At 38.0% G+C, this 14,722-nt stretch overlaps 1 protein-coding gene across 1 annotated transcript in view; it reads left to right on the top strand.

Annotated features, from left to right (window-relative positions):
• map2k5 (mitogen-activated protein kinase kinase 5) overlaps nucleotides 1-7,280 on the top strand; it is a 74,382-nt gene extending 67,102 nt beyond the window's left edge. The window contains exon 22 of the mRNA XM_039795298.1: nucleotides 7,156-7,280. Coding sequence (XP_039651232.1) covers nucleotides 7,156-7,266 — 111 coding nt within the window. The 3' untranslated portion in view covers nucleotides 7,267-7,280. The remainder of the gene's footprint in view (nucleotides 1-7,155) is intronic.
• Nucleotides 7,281-14,722: the final 7,442 nt, after the last annotated feature.

The following is a 14,722-nucleotide window of genomic DNA, read 5'->3' as shown; positions in this document are numbered from 1 at the left end:
CTCTCTGGTTAGACTGCTCACAGCTTATAGATGTGTGACCTGGGACAAAGAGTAACAAGTACACGTTGCTTGACAATAAAAGACCAGAAAGCCGTAGAGGTAACATGGAACTTGCTCCCTTTTCGTTCCACATGTGTATTCAGAACACACACGTTGGAAGCTCTCGTTGCCACCTTCTGTGTAAAGATCAGTGCTCTGCTGTTCCAGAGCATTAAGGGCCCTATTGTAACGATCTAAGCGCACAGCATGAAGCGCATGGCGCAGGTGCATTTAGGGTGTGTCCAAATCCAGTTTTGCTAGTTTGACGGCGGAAAAAGGGGTCAGTGCGCAATGCGCATGGCTCAAAAGGGTTGTACCTAGTGTCTTCATTAATTCATAGGTGTGTTTTGGGCGTAACATGCAATAAACCAATCAGAGTGTCATCTCCCATTCCCTTTAAAAGCCAGGCGCGTTTGTACCTTGGCGCATTGCTATTATGGCATATTTGCACCGTAATATTTTTATATTTGCATGTTTGTGTGTGTAACAAGCATAGTGTGTGTGCTGTGCATAAGCCTAGGCTCATTTTACTAATTTGCTGTTAAAATAACAAAGAAATGCTGCACTATTGACTTTAGACCAGGTTTTTGTTGGTCAATGGCGAATTCACCTGAACACACCTCCCTGTAAGACCAGCACGCCCATGGGCGCAAAGATGGGCGCAGGTGCATTTGCTATTTAAACCACGCAGGCGCTGGATGGGAAATTGACGACTGCGTTGGTCTTAAACTAGCAAAGACACTTGCATCTGGCATTGCGCTGGGCCAAGATAAGGCTCTAAATGTATTTGGTGTGAGTAGTCCTCGAAAATGCTTGATATTTGCGATGTGTCACTGGACAGTTATGGTACATAAAATCGGAGTGTTCCCGCTACCTCATTAATGCAAAGAGTTTTATCTGTTGCTATTTTTAATTTGGGTTGTATCCCCCAATGAAATAAGTTCAAAGGACAATTACGTTTAACTCTGACGAAACAATAGCTGTGTTCAAAACCGTTCCCTATCACGTAAATAGTGCACTATATAGTGTTTTCGCCATTTTACCCACAATGCACTGCTAATTTGAGTGTACATATGATGTACCCTACATTTTAGTCCCGTATACCACAATGCAACGCGGGCGTGTTTTCCCGGAGGAGAAGAAGAAGCAGAAGTCACAGCGAAAACTGAAAAGTAAAAATGAGCGGACTTTCGTTCCTAAACAGTGTAAATGTAACATGCAACATACGTATATACAACCTTTTACTCTTCTACTGAGTGCTGTGTTTGTTTCAGGGACGTATTCAAAGTATTTTAGTTTCGGGTTGGTTTGCATGATGCTGGGCACGCCTGCCTCCGTCACACAAACAACGGGCGCATCTCCTGACGAAAGTCACGCAACGATGTGTTTTCAGTGAGTGTCCGAAATCTTGTTTGGTCGTTCCCTATATAGTTCACTATTTAATACACACTATATAAGGAATAATGAGTGAGGTAATGAGGGAGCGGTTTCGAACACAGCTAATGTCCATTTATTAGCTGTTCTGGAGCTTTACATCGTATAACATGATTGAAAGCAAATGGAATCGTAGATGCTTACATTTCCATATTTCTGAGCACTGTAAGGACTTGTTTCAACTTCTTGTCCATGTTGGCTTAAAAGTTTAGATTCTTGACCTTGGAAACTGTACATCTGCCCATCTTGAAACATTGTCTCTTAAAGAGGAATATGTGGACAAAGACATTTACTCAGCTTTTACGGTCTCAATGAGAGCCCAACCAATAGATCAGACAGCCCGATAAGATTATCAGAGATATTTTGGCCAATAACTGACAAAAGACTAGAGGAAAGGTTTATCAAATATATGTTTTAAACCAGCAAATAACATATTTTTCTTGGCCGCCAACTCCTGAGGAAAATATCTGTCTCTTTACCTACTATATGCTTTACTATGTTCACCAACTGGTCTTTAACTTTGTTTGTCTGACATTTGGTGTTGGGCAGGTTATTATGATAAAAATACTGATTATAACTGCTTTAAGTAATTTAGAAACAATGCCACTATAAGAAACCACTCAATACATATATCGTAGTTTAGGGAACACTCATCAAACATGTATTTTTATGTTCTGTGAAAAAATGGAGTATCGTCTGAAATATCATTTATTTTCGGATTTTTAAATTATAAATACACATACATTCTCAAATATCGGTCTCAGTATTGGCCTCAAAAATGTTGTATTGGTTGGAATAGAGTCAATATATAACATTTAAAACTGGAAGAAAGGTTTACACAGAAGTTTAAGTAACCAGGTGTCTTATGCACTCATGGATAAGACACATTTTATTACAAATTCTCTGTCAGCCTAAACATTCACAAACATCTTTTACAATTATTTATCTGTGCTTTGCAGGGCTTTAAGTTAGTAGCAAAAAAAGCGGTGAGCAGTGTTGTTGTCAGCTGTTTCTTCAACATTAAAATACCCCCAGCAGCACCCAATCAAAATACAACATCTCGTAAGTCGACTATAACTTTGACTTTCTTTCTCTCTTGCCATCTCTCTTGTATGCTTTCTTTAGTCCTCAATTATGCTCACTTTCTTCATTTCTTTAATTTTAAAACATTGACATTCCTACTGTCAATCAGGTAGCAATGTGATTTGTGTGTTGGCGAAAAGATACATTTAGAAAGAGAAAGATCAGTAACCACAGGTGAAGTGTATGTTTTGAGTTAATGTTGTGTGTGTGTGTGTGTGTGTGTGTGTGTGTGTGTGTGTGTGTGTGTGTGTGTGTGTGTGTGTGTGTGTGTGTGTGTGTGTGTGTGTGTGTGTGTGTGAGATTGTGGTATGACGAGCCACGCACCTTCATCCAGCTTAAAGCAGATGTCTCTGGCCTGTCAGGGTTAATTTCTGGAGCAGAGGTGGAGTGCTAGATTTTAAAAACATCACTCTGGACTTCCTTCTTTATTTCTGTAGCACTCCCTTTCTACTGAGGCAAGGAAGAATGATTGATGAGATGGGTATTCAGCACATAGGGGCACCCAGGAGCGTCCACTCCACCCGTCTCATACTGACACACACACACACACACACACACACACACACACACACACTGATATGAGAGTAATTAACCTCAGACTGTGTTAACCCCAGCTGCCCATTAGAAGGACAACAGGATTGATGGGGCTCCCCCCAGTCCTTTCACAATCTCTACAGTTTGTGCAGGATTAGAGTACGCTGGAATGTGTTTTATTATAATACAAAACAACACCAGACTAAATTTGGTGATTGAATGAGTCAAAAGTAACAATTGTGAGAAAAGAAAGAATATAAGATTAGAAATAGATTTCAGTAGATTATGTACAGGAATTGCAATACTACAATAACTTCACCCTCCCTTTTTATTTTTTTAATATACTGCACATATTCTTCAGTTTAACATTTTCCAGCGTAACCGCAAATAGACAAGACCGGATCCCAGGAGGAAGAAAGTGGACCGTCACTACCAGTCTGTCCTACTTTGTTGCTAATCTTACAATGTCAGCACCAGTTTGGGTGCTGCTGGGGGTATTTTAATGTTGAAGAAACATTAAAACAGCTGACGACCACACTGCTCACTTTGAAATCACTTTTGGTCAAATCTGAGTCAAACTAGTAATCTCACTGTTATAGTGGGATATAGGTTTTCATATAGACAAGATTTGCTTTTTTGCCAATGACTTACAGCCCTGCAAAGCACAGTAAAATAATTGTAAAAGATGGTTCTGAATGTTTAGGCTGACAGAAAAATATGTTTGTATTATTATAAAATGTGGCTTATCCATGAGTGCATTAGACACCTGGTTACTTAAACTTCCGTGTAAACCTTTCTTACAATTAAAAATGTTATATTGTGAATATATTCCAACCAATACACAATTCTGAGGCCAATACTGAGACCGATATTTGAGAATTTATTTAACATTGTATAAATCTGAAAATGATATTTCAAACGATATTCAGTTTTTCACATAACATAAACATACATGTTTGATAAGGAGTTCTTAAACATCACTGATATATGTACTGAGGCCAATACTGAGACCGATATTTGAGAATGTAAGTGTATTTATAATTTAAAAATAGACGATATTCCGTTTTTTCACAGAACATAAAAATACATGTTTGATAAGTGTTCCCTAAACTACGATATATATATTGAGTGGTTTCTTATAGTGGCATAGCTTCTGAATTACTTAAAGCAGTTAAAATCTGTATTTTTATTATAGAAAAATCAGTTATTTGCTCGATTAAAGCATATTTGATGAATCTGTACTGCTATTTCTTGTCACTTACTTGCCAATATGTCTCTGTTAATCTTATACCGGGCTGTCTGATTTATTGGTTGGGCTCTCATTGAGACCCTAAATAGCTGAGCAAAAGTCTTTGTGTGAGACATTGACTACGTTTACATGCACATAATATTACGGGTTTTGCTTTAAGCTGTTTACATGGCTAATGAAAGTGAATATTCCACTAATATTCCCGTTGACATGTAGGACCGTGCAAACACAGCGTCCTTCTTTCAATCCTTCAACCAGCTTCTTGAAAAAGTCGGCGTAGTGACGTGTGCACGTATCCAAAAAGCAATGAACGTTTCTCATTCTTATCAGGTCTGCAGCCTTGCAAACTGTTTACTGGTTGGTTTGTGTACAGCAACCATAGCAACGCACAGAGCAGACCATAAGCCTGCGATTAAAAACCCAGATTGAGACGCATATTCCGAAATCGCTGTATACACATCCAAAGAATGCTTCTAAAACACGAATAATACCGGTATATCCTTGTCTTAATGTCTTAATCAGAAAATGCTATATTCGGAAAAAGGGCTTATTCGGAATATATGCTGTTTACATGACCTGTATAAAATTCGGAATATTGTCATATTCGGAATAATAGTGGAATATTGGTGTTCATGTAAATGTACTCAATGTTTTAAGACGGGCAACTTAAGCCTGATTTTATCCCCGAGTTGGTCACCACCGACTAATTTTAGAATCGGGCCAAACTTCTGGCAGATCTGTGCTCATCTGACGTGCATTTTTTGGGCGGTCACATCGACTGATGAATTGCTCGATCAACAATTTAGCTCGCGGACGATCAGATGGATTTCTTGCATGTCAGACATTTTGGACGGCTGTCCGCATTTTGAGCAGTTCCACGGTTCAGTGGCTGCTTTAAAATGATCCGTTAGAAATTGTCGTGAGCTTTTTTTTTTTTTAATATTACTGCAGTTGTGTTTTACATGTTGTGGCTAAAACTGTAGTCTTGACTGAGTCTGTGCTGTGATGTAAAACTGAACTTTGCTGCAGAACAGAGTCAGACAGATCATATGGTCTGCATCTTCCAGCCATCTGTGTTGCCATATTATTCTTCTTACTTTCTGTTCATAGTAGGGTACACAATGCCTTTTATGTTTTTTTTCAACACTGCCTTCTCGTCGAATAATTTTTATTGGAGATGCCACTGGACAAAACCGTTCAGGGGATCCTTGTTAGCGTTGAGTGTGAGCACCGCTGTCAATTGATCCGTACAGTGTGAGCATAAAAGCCGTGCAGAAAGGCAGATTAAAATGTGCAGTGTGAGTTAACCCAACATACAAGAGTCGGGCCAGCTTAAGTTAGAACTGAACTCATATTAACAGTGACAGTCTCTTGTTGTTAAGGACAGATATCGTTGAAATCATTGTTGACAAGTTCATTTAAACTGGCCGGCCACAGCGTTGTTTATCTAATTGGACATCTAGACACCACGAATAAAATTCATTGTCAGCCCGAGTTGAAGTGTCTCATTTACAACCTCCTCACCTCTGACCCCTGTGGGACCTCTGGCTCTGGTCCCCCAGATGAGGCCACTGATTGGGACTGTTGTCATTGAGATATTACATGTGACATCTCTGTTTCAGTCCTGCAGCAGTAACAAGTGAACACTGCCAATCAACAGACACTGCTTTTGTGTTTTGGGGGTTTTCAAGAGCTCATTTATTGGTACTATTGATGGAAATCAGTCAAGATCAAAACTGTATGAAGAAGAATTTATCATGTTCAATAGCGTTTCGTAATTTATTTTTAAATAGTTGATAAAGAAGGTTTGCGTTACTGCCTGTTTTATTAAAAAGCTAATTTTACAACCCGTTATGACTCATGCAGATGATTAAACCGCAACGATATTTCTTAAAAATGCCCTGACAAGCCATTACTTAAACGTTGAGCTTTAAAAAACAAATCTGTTGAACATGAATATTTAAGGGGGTTTAATGATGTTCCTGTTTAGTTTATTTGTATTTTATCATTATTTCTTTATTTGTGATTTAGAATGATTATACAAGAAGAACTAAACCAAACACTTCACATAAAGGTGCAATGATGTTTGCGGCTCCAATCTGTTTGATAATAAAACATTATATTGCAGAATAGGTATAAACGTTTTTTTAATAGCTTCTAGAATATTTTTTATTTTTATGAGAAAACTCATCACTTGGGTTTTTACAGCCACTTCAGTTCTTTTTTTTTTTGCCGTGTATTACAAATGGCAGCAGCTATTTTTTATGCAAAAATGTTTATTGAAATATGAAATTTAATTGCAAATGGGAATGGAAAATATCTTTTAAAAGATAAATTCAAATTTGTTACTTTTCCAGCACAATTTGTGACTGAATCCAAAGACTTTTGAGTGAAGTGATAATGGCCAAATTTTGTCTTTAAGGTATAATTTCTAATTTGGTTTGTCAGTGCGGTAAAGGCTAAATAAAAAAAACACAGGCCATTGTCTGAATATGTTTCAGGAATTTCAATCTGAAAAATAAATCATACCTTATTAGTAAAACCCCAACAGATGAACTTTAATAGTCGACCCCATTTCATGCCATTTAAAAATGTGTCATACAAGTCTGCCTTTTGAATAAATGTATTCACTAAATACATTTTTTAATTCAGCTCATTATTGTTAATATTGCAAATTCAAGTTTTTCATATAAAACCTTCTTAAATGCACTAATTTAGTCCCAAAGATGTGTATCAAAATAAACCCAAACATACAGATGTTTTTTTCTAAATGAAAACGATTTAACACTTCTGTCCTCCTCCTTTTTATTTTTCAGGATCATTCCTTCATCATACAGTTTAACGATGGTAATGCAGAGGTGGTGTCGATGTGGGTTTGTCGCTGTCTGGAGGAGAGACGCGCCCAGCACGCTCAGGGACACGTCTGACGTCCTTGTGCTGTCCACCCGATGGACCAGGACATTTGACACTTTTCAAAGGCTTCAGGGTCAAATATGTCCGTATGCACTGAACAAGTGACTCAATCTACATGGACCCAAATCACTAGATGTTACAAACTTTATGTGAGTAATTCTTAAGCAGCACTGTGAGGAGCTCACATCCTTTTGAACTTTGCATCTTAATCTCTGCATCCAAGAAGTGCAGAGAGGTCTGCGCTTTCTTTCGAACATGGGTCTCGATCCGCAGCTTGGTCCCCACATTTTTCAGGAGTATACAGAAACGCAGTGAGCACATCACAGTCTGGTGAATAGAGATAAATAATCCAGATTTAAAAGATCAGTGACAAGAAACAACTTAAAAGCATAAGACAAATTAAATGCATGGCAAAGTAATGCTCTTTTTCTGGGACAGCATCTCAAATAACCGTCTTGTGCTTTACTGTAGACAGCCCTCTAGTGAATGTTAAGGTTTTTGACTGTAAGTAACTGCCCATGTGTGTGCCTGTTTTTCCAGTGGTGTAATGTATTACCCGGCAAACTTATGTTGTCACTGTAATAGCAAACCCCCTCCCGTGGTGTTACAGGAAGTGGATACAAAGCTCTGTCTCTGTCTTCAAGGGGTGTTCAAGTGTACAACAAGCCTGCGGTATCGAGGAGTTTGAAGCAGCTCTGCAGTGTTACAGAGTGCAATGAAATATTGACGTGCATCTTTTCTGGGTTCTAAAGCAATGAATTGTTCTCACTCTTCGGGGGGAACCAGCGTCTCTCTCTATTTAAAACAATAACTTAAAATAAAAAAAAGTGTTGCTTTATAATAGGGATGCATCGATCTGATACTGATATCAAGTATCGGGGTGATACGGACTAAAATATCTGGATCTGATATCGGTGACAATCGGTCCGATCTATTTACTTCAATTCTATGTTTAAATAATATACACATTATATACTGGAATTGTAATTCCTGTTAATTTTGAAGATTTCCTACAAAGTTACTGGGGCATGATTTATTATTTTAATGATAAATAAGGAATTAATACAATTTATAGCTATTTATTTATTTGTTACATTTTGTTTTTACAAAATTAGGAAAGCAATATTCAAGTCAAGCCTGATGTTGCCTTACACAAAAAATTATCATATTCACTTCCACACAGTGAGGTATACACTATAGATACTTATTAATAAACACAGGTATTGGATTTATACACGGTATCGGCCGAAACTCAAAGCCTAGGTATCGGTATTTGGACTGAAATAGTCGGATCGGTGCATCCCTAGTTTATAAGGGGAGAAAGAGATATGGTTTTTGTTACATTTCTCTTCTTGTCCATAGTTTATTCTTAATGGATTCTAAGAAAAACAAACAGCTGCTGAATGAAAGTGGAGAACTGCTCCACTTTCCTCTTCAACATTTCGTTTTATCCACTTCCTAAGTAGTAAATTGTAACTTTAGCAAGAAATGTAATGCACTGTACAGAAAGTATGTTATTTTATTAGATTGCCAAATAAGATCAGTTGATATCTATAGAGGGAAAACATTAATGCAGTGCACTTGACACCAAAGACCCCCGACGACCCGAATGGTAAATTTATCTCTCATGACGGAGGCTAACATATTGGGTTGTGTGACGAAAAGGATTTGGCAAGGTCTTTATGTGCAGCTATTGAAATGTGTAGAGCTCAAGTGCAATTAAATGCCATTTCTTCCACAAGGGCACAGTAAACGCAGCCTACAGTGACTAGATGTGTACAGTGTGAACATCACTGGAAACGAATGTAACGGCAGTACATCAGCAAAACCCAAAAGGCTTAAATCCCCAGTTTATTATACATATGATGAGTCATTTCTTCAGTACACTGTTCAAAGTGCTTTATCCTCTGTAACGATGAGGAGACACATGGATGCTTAATTTTAATCACTGGCCTTTTGACAGTAAATCAGCCGAAACAGAGAAGACATTTTGTTGTTTGTAGATCAATCAAACGTGCTCCATCGTCTCATTAATTATTTGGGAACTAAAGATTTCCTGTATTTTTTTTACACGAACAAGCCCACAGTTGGTCTGTTTTTTTTATCACTTTGATTGTCAAGCATCTTATTTCCAGGATGGGCTATTCATTTAGCATTTTTGCTACAAAATGCTACAAAAGAAAATCTTAATTTAAGGTCAACTAGGAAGACCACAAGATGGATTTGAGAGTTTGGGCAAAAGCTAGTAAGTGGAGTCTGTCTGTCAGGTTACTGTTTCCCAGGAGGAATTGAACACAGCACCACAATCTGGCGTTATTTAACGGGTTCCGATGTGCCAGGGAAACTTCTTGTAGCGCCCTCTACTGGTTGTGCTCAGAACATATTGAGGTGAATTTTGAAAAACTGAAACTTTTTTTTTTTATGGAATCCTTCTCCATATGCAACAGCTCATTATTGTTGATGAACGCTGATTATTACAATGTCCTTAATTCTGTGTCACAGCAGTTCAGATACAGTTTGTGATCAATCATTCCAAGACGCATTATTTGTGAACTGCACAACCAGCAGAGGCGCTATTTGCATAATCCTTCCCATACGACACATTTTATTAGTGCCATTATTCCTGCCTAAGAAACCTGAAATTGAGCCACAGCCTTTTAACTTTGATGTACATAAATATAGTTTTACCTTAACTTTGGGAAGAACTTGTCCTTATCCTAAAGAAATTAAAATAAATATATAATAATAATTGCCGAACTCAAAAGTTCCAGTAACGAAAATACATCAACATGGATTTTCCAACAGTTGCGCATTGAATAGAATATGTACTTTACATTATACCACATATATTGTTAATTATATTCATCTGTTAAATTCTACCGTACTGTTAACACATCTGTGAGACATCCACCTTACATAATGTTGGCCTTAAATGTAACTGAAGCTATAAATACTTAGCAGTCTGGCAAAACTAGTAAATAAGTGTAAAATAAGAAGAGTGTGTAGTGGCTACTGATGAACACACTGCAAATATTAAATGTATTCTTGCAACTCAAATGAAACCAAAAAGAAAAATGGTTTCTTATTTCTGAACAGATGTTATGTAAGCGCCAAAAAAAAGCTCAGACACGTCTTTTATAGTTTGGCAATGTACTTATTGACTGTGATTTTTAATTATGAATCTGCAGTATCAGTGGAAATATTTTTTTTTCTTTTACTTTTTAGCTTGTGACTTTTTATTTTTTCCAGTTTTTGCCTAAACCATAAAGCATTAAGTCAGTGATGGGACTCAGCAGAAATATTAGTGCTGTGGTATTACTGGCTGATTATGGCCTTTTCTGTAATTATCTGTGTTGGCACATATTCCAACCATAATGCACAAATAAAATAAAAAGTATTTAAACATAATCATTTGGGTAAGTTTGACATTTTGTTGTTCACTTAACATTATTCATTATATTCAAGTCTGTTTGTTAGTTGTTGGTCATTTTATTTTGAAGGGAAACTGCTTTCACACTGACACAGTAATACACTGGCAACATACAGCCAGCTTGATGGTGTTTTCATTCAAATTACAACAACAAGACTTGGGACACCTTTAGGACATAGCCCCAAATCTTCACAGGACTCAAAGTGTACAGACAAATGATGGTTGCTTCATTAATAGTTTGACATTTGCATGTCTTACCGTAGAATGACCCAAACCTGTGATCACCTTGCTGTCCTGAGTTTAATTACAATCTGCATTTCATAATTAATCTTAGTCAACCTTTAATTAACTTCAGCCTTATTATTAATGTGTGCAGCTGGATTTTATTTATTTTTTTTACTTCATGGGTTCTTGAAAGAGCTGCTAAGTAACGTGTGTCAGACTTTGCAAGGTTTGGTAAACAGTTCATATATCCAGGTGCAGATCAACAGTTAAATACATTCCCGGCTTCATGGTTTGGCATCCCCACTTAAAGGAATACGCCACCGTTTGTTGAAATAGGGCTTATCACGGTCTACCCTGGCTGTAGATAGGTGGGCCAACGCATTTTTTGTCTCCGTGCAAGTAATTAGGTTGTTTTTTTGTCTTTTGTTGGCTAACTTTTACTCACAACATGCTAACCGGCAACATAGGATTCCATTCACTACGCTAAGCTAACTAGCGGCAGCGCTGCCGGTGTTGCTACCGGACTAAAACGATGCATGCACAAAAAATGCGTTGGCCCGCCTATCTACAGCTAGGGGAGACCGTGATAAGCCCTATTTCAACAAACGGTGGCGTATCCCTTTAACATCCTATCAGCTCATCTCTTAGTATGAAACAAGCAATGATTAATTCGGAGAGGTCTTTTTTTTAATGACTGCATTTTCTCAAATAATCTCTTTTGTCTTGAGCATCAAATACTAGTTGCGATCTCAAGAAAACAAGCTAATGTCAAGATCACAGAATCATTTTGTTGCTTAAATAAATAAATCTTATATGTACAGATGTCCTCTCTGGGCTTCCATACGCACCCGCAGCCTTTAATGCTTTATTGTGTTAGTTACTGTGAGGTTGTACGATTATATGTACAGTACAGGCCAAAAGTTTGGACACACCTTCTCATTCAATGAGTTTCCTTTTTATTTTCATGACTATTTACATTGTAGATTCTCACTGAAGGCATCAAAACTATGAATGAACACATATGGAATTATGTACTTAACAAAAAAGTGTGAAATAACTGAAAACATGTCTTATATTTTAGATTCTTCAAAGTAGCCACCCTTTGCTTTTTTATTAATAAGGGAAAAAAATCCACTAATTAACCCTGACAAGGCACACCATGTGAAGTGAAAACCATTTCAGGTGACTACCTCATGAAGCTCATTGAGAGAACAACAAGGGTTTGAAGAGTTATCAAAAAAAGCAAAGGGTGGCTACTTTGAGGAATCTAAAATATAAGACATGTTTTCAGTTATTTCACACTTTTTTGTTAAGTACATAATTCCATATGTGTTCATTCATAGTTGTGATGCCTTCAGTGAGAATCTACAATGTAAATAGTCATGAAAATAAAGAAACACATTGAATGAGAAGGCGTGTCCAAACTTTTGGCCTGTACTGTATACAAGTTTCTGTCTGAATGCAGCAACACATGTGTTGACAGGCAGCCTGATTTAATAATGATGCAGCTGGGTGTAACCCTCAGGACCCTGACACACACCTAAGAAGCACGTAGCCAGGTCAGTGCTGTGTTGTATGTACTATTCACTTTTTAAAAGGGGCCTTAGAAAGCAGAAGGACAAACTATGTGATTTCAAAGCTTGTCTATACATATACATACAGTATATCATTATGAAGAAATTAATTCCCTGCCTTATTTGATCTTTAAATGAAAGCTGGTTAAGAAAAATACTTTTGTGATCGAGGTTAACTTCACTGATCCTCCTGTTGTGACAGATACTTAAACTGCCATTTGAGCCCTTTCACACTGCAATGTAAGCCCTTATCATTCTTCTGAGGCACACCAAAGGCAGTAATACAACAAATACGCGCTACGAGCCAGAATACTCGTCCTTGTATTTCTGTGTTTCTCCCATGGGCAGAGAACTGCCTCTATGAAGTGTGAACTAAGCGCCACCAACATCCAAGAAAAGTGTTTTATGTTTGGGAAAGTTTGTTAGAGGTTAATGTGTGCAGGGTCGGCTACAGTGCACAATGCAGCATCTGTCCAAACCCTTCACTGAGACTCCAGCCAGGCAGGAAATCATTTTGCTTCTTCGTCACATTTACTGGTGTATCCTTTAAAACAGCAACCTTGGACACCTGCTGCCGGATCAACAAGAGAATTGTCCTGAAGTATCAACCTAAAGGCTGCTGCATGCCGCCAATGAGAGGCCCTTTAGAATTGTGATAGCATTGCAGAGCCCCTCATGATGATGATGATGATGATGATGTCTGTCGAAGAGGGAATATTTTTGAATCTTTTTTTTTTAAAACCGACAAACCTAAAGTCTCACTTTCCACAGCTGCACGTACAGCTAGCACGTACAGCTCAGGTTAATGTGTTTAGTTTTGCAGGTATTTGGTCATAAACCACAGTTTTGGACAAAAGGTCTGGGAATTACGATTCATCCTGAGCAGGAAATGAATGTCCGAGCCAAATTTCATGGCAATCCATCCAATAGTTGTTGAGACATCTCACTCAAGGCCTGAAATGTGAACCTCATTGTGGTGCTAGAGGAAACGTCACAGGACAACCAAAGTATTTAGGATAGGTACATCATCTGAGGACCATGAATGTCTACACAAAGATTTGTGCCAATCCATCCAATAGTTGAGATATTTCAGTCTGGACCAGACAGGCTGACATTGCCTTCACTAGATCTGCGCAGCTAGCTTGGCTGAAAAACAAGCAAAAATGTGTTTTGATCTACATGTTGTGGCCCTTTTTTATCTGCAGATCATTTTGAATAAACAGTGGACTACATCACACACTTAAACCATGCTAACGGTTCTAGGGATGGCAATGTCCGTCTTTTAGTTGGTCCACCAGTTTGGTCCGAATTAAAACATCCATCTAAATTGAAATATCTAATAACTGTTTACATTACTTGTATTTATATTTTTCTATTATTGCACTACATGTTTGTACCTCGTCTTGTGTCTTCTCCTGTGTCTGTATTGGATCTTGTTGTTTGCAGCTTATGTTCATTGGTTTATTCTTTAGTTTTGCACCGGGGACCAGAGAATCACAATTCCTCTATTTACTCTACTGCACTGTGTAAATGGATGTCAACAACAACAAGTCTCTCTTATCTCTTATCTTAACTGTTGGATGGACGGCCATGACATATTATTCAGGCATTCATGCCCCCAATCCCAAAGATTTTTGGTGGTTCCCACACCTTTCCTCCAGCACCACCAGCAGGTTCCCATTTGTGGTTCAGTGTGAAATGTTGCCATGAAATTTGATCCATATATTCATAATCTGTTTAATCTCTGGTGATCCCCTGACTGCTATCCCTTCACTGCAGCTCAGCAAGGGACAAAGAGGTAACTTTGCACCGAACAGACTGTGACTGTGGAAGCTCCTAACTCGGACTGAAGAAGCATCCTGCTATTATTTAACTATCTTCAGTTAAAATGTGGACACAGAACAAGGAATGTAGACGTTGAACCCCATCTCTTACACTGGAGTGGCGGGAGGAGGGGATTTCTTCAACCTGCAGTAGCTGTAGGAAAAATCACACCGCGTCCAGGATAGCAGTGCCCTGTCTCCACCTACATATGGACAGGTGAGTATTGTTTTAAGATATACTTTTTAAAAAAAAAATACAAATCTTGCCTTTAATAGAGGCCCACATCTCATGTATGAGGTGCAGATTATGGTGGGGGTGATTTATTAACATTCAGCATCTTTTTTAGGCCGCAATAAAAGAAACACATTTGATTTTGATTGTTTAAAAAAAGTCAAGTTGTGTGTCCCAACTAGATTT

The sequence above is a fragment of the Perca fluviatilis genome, chromosome 3 (genome assembly GCF_010015445.1).
Source record: "Perca fluviatilis chromosome 3, GENO_Pfluv_1.0, whole genome shotgun sequence".
NCBI lineage: Eukaryota > Metazoa > Chordata > Actinopteri > Perciformes > Percidae > Perca > Perca fluviatilis.
Note: the sequence above shows the minus strand (reverse complement) of the source record. Positions and strands in the feature narration are given on the sequence as shown.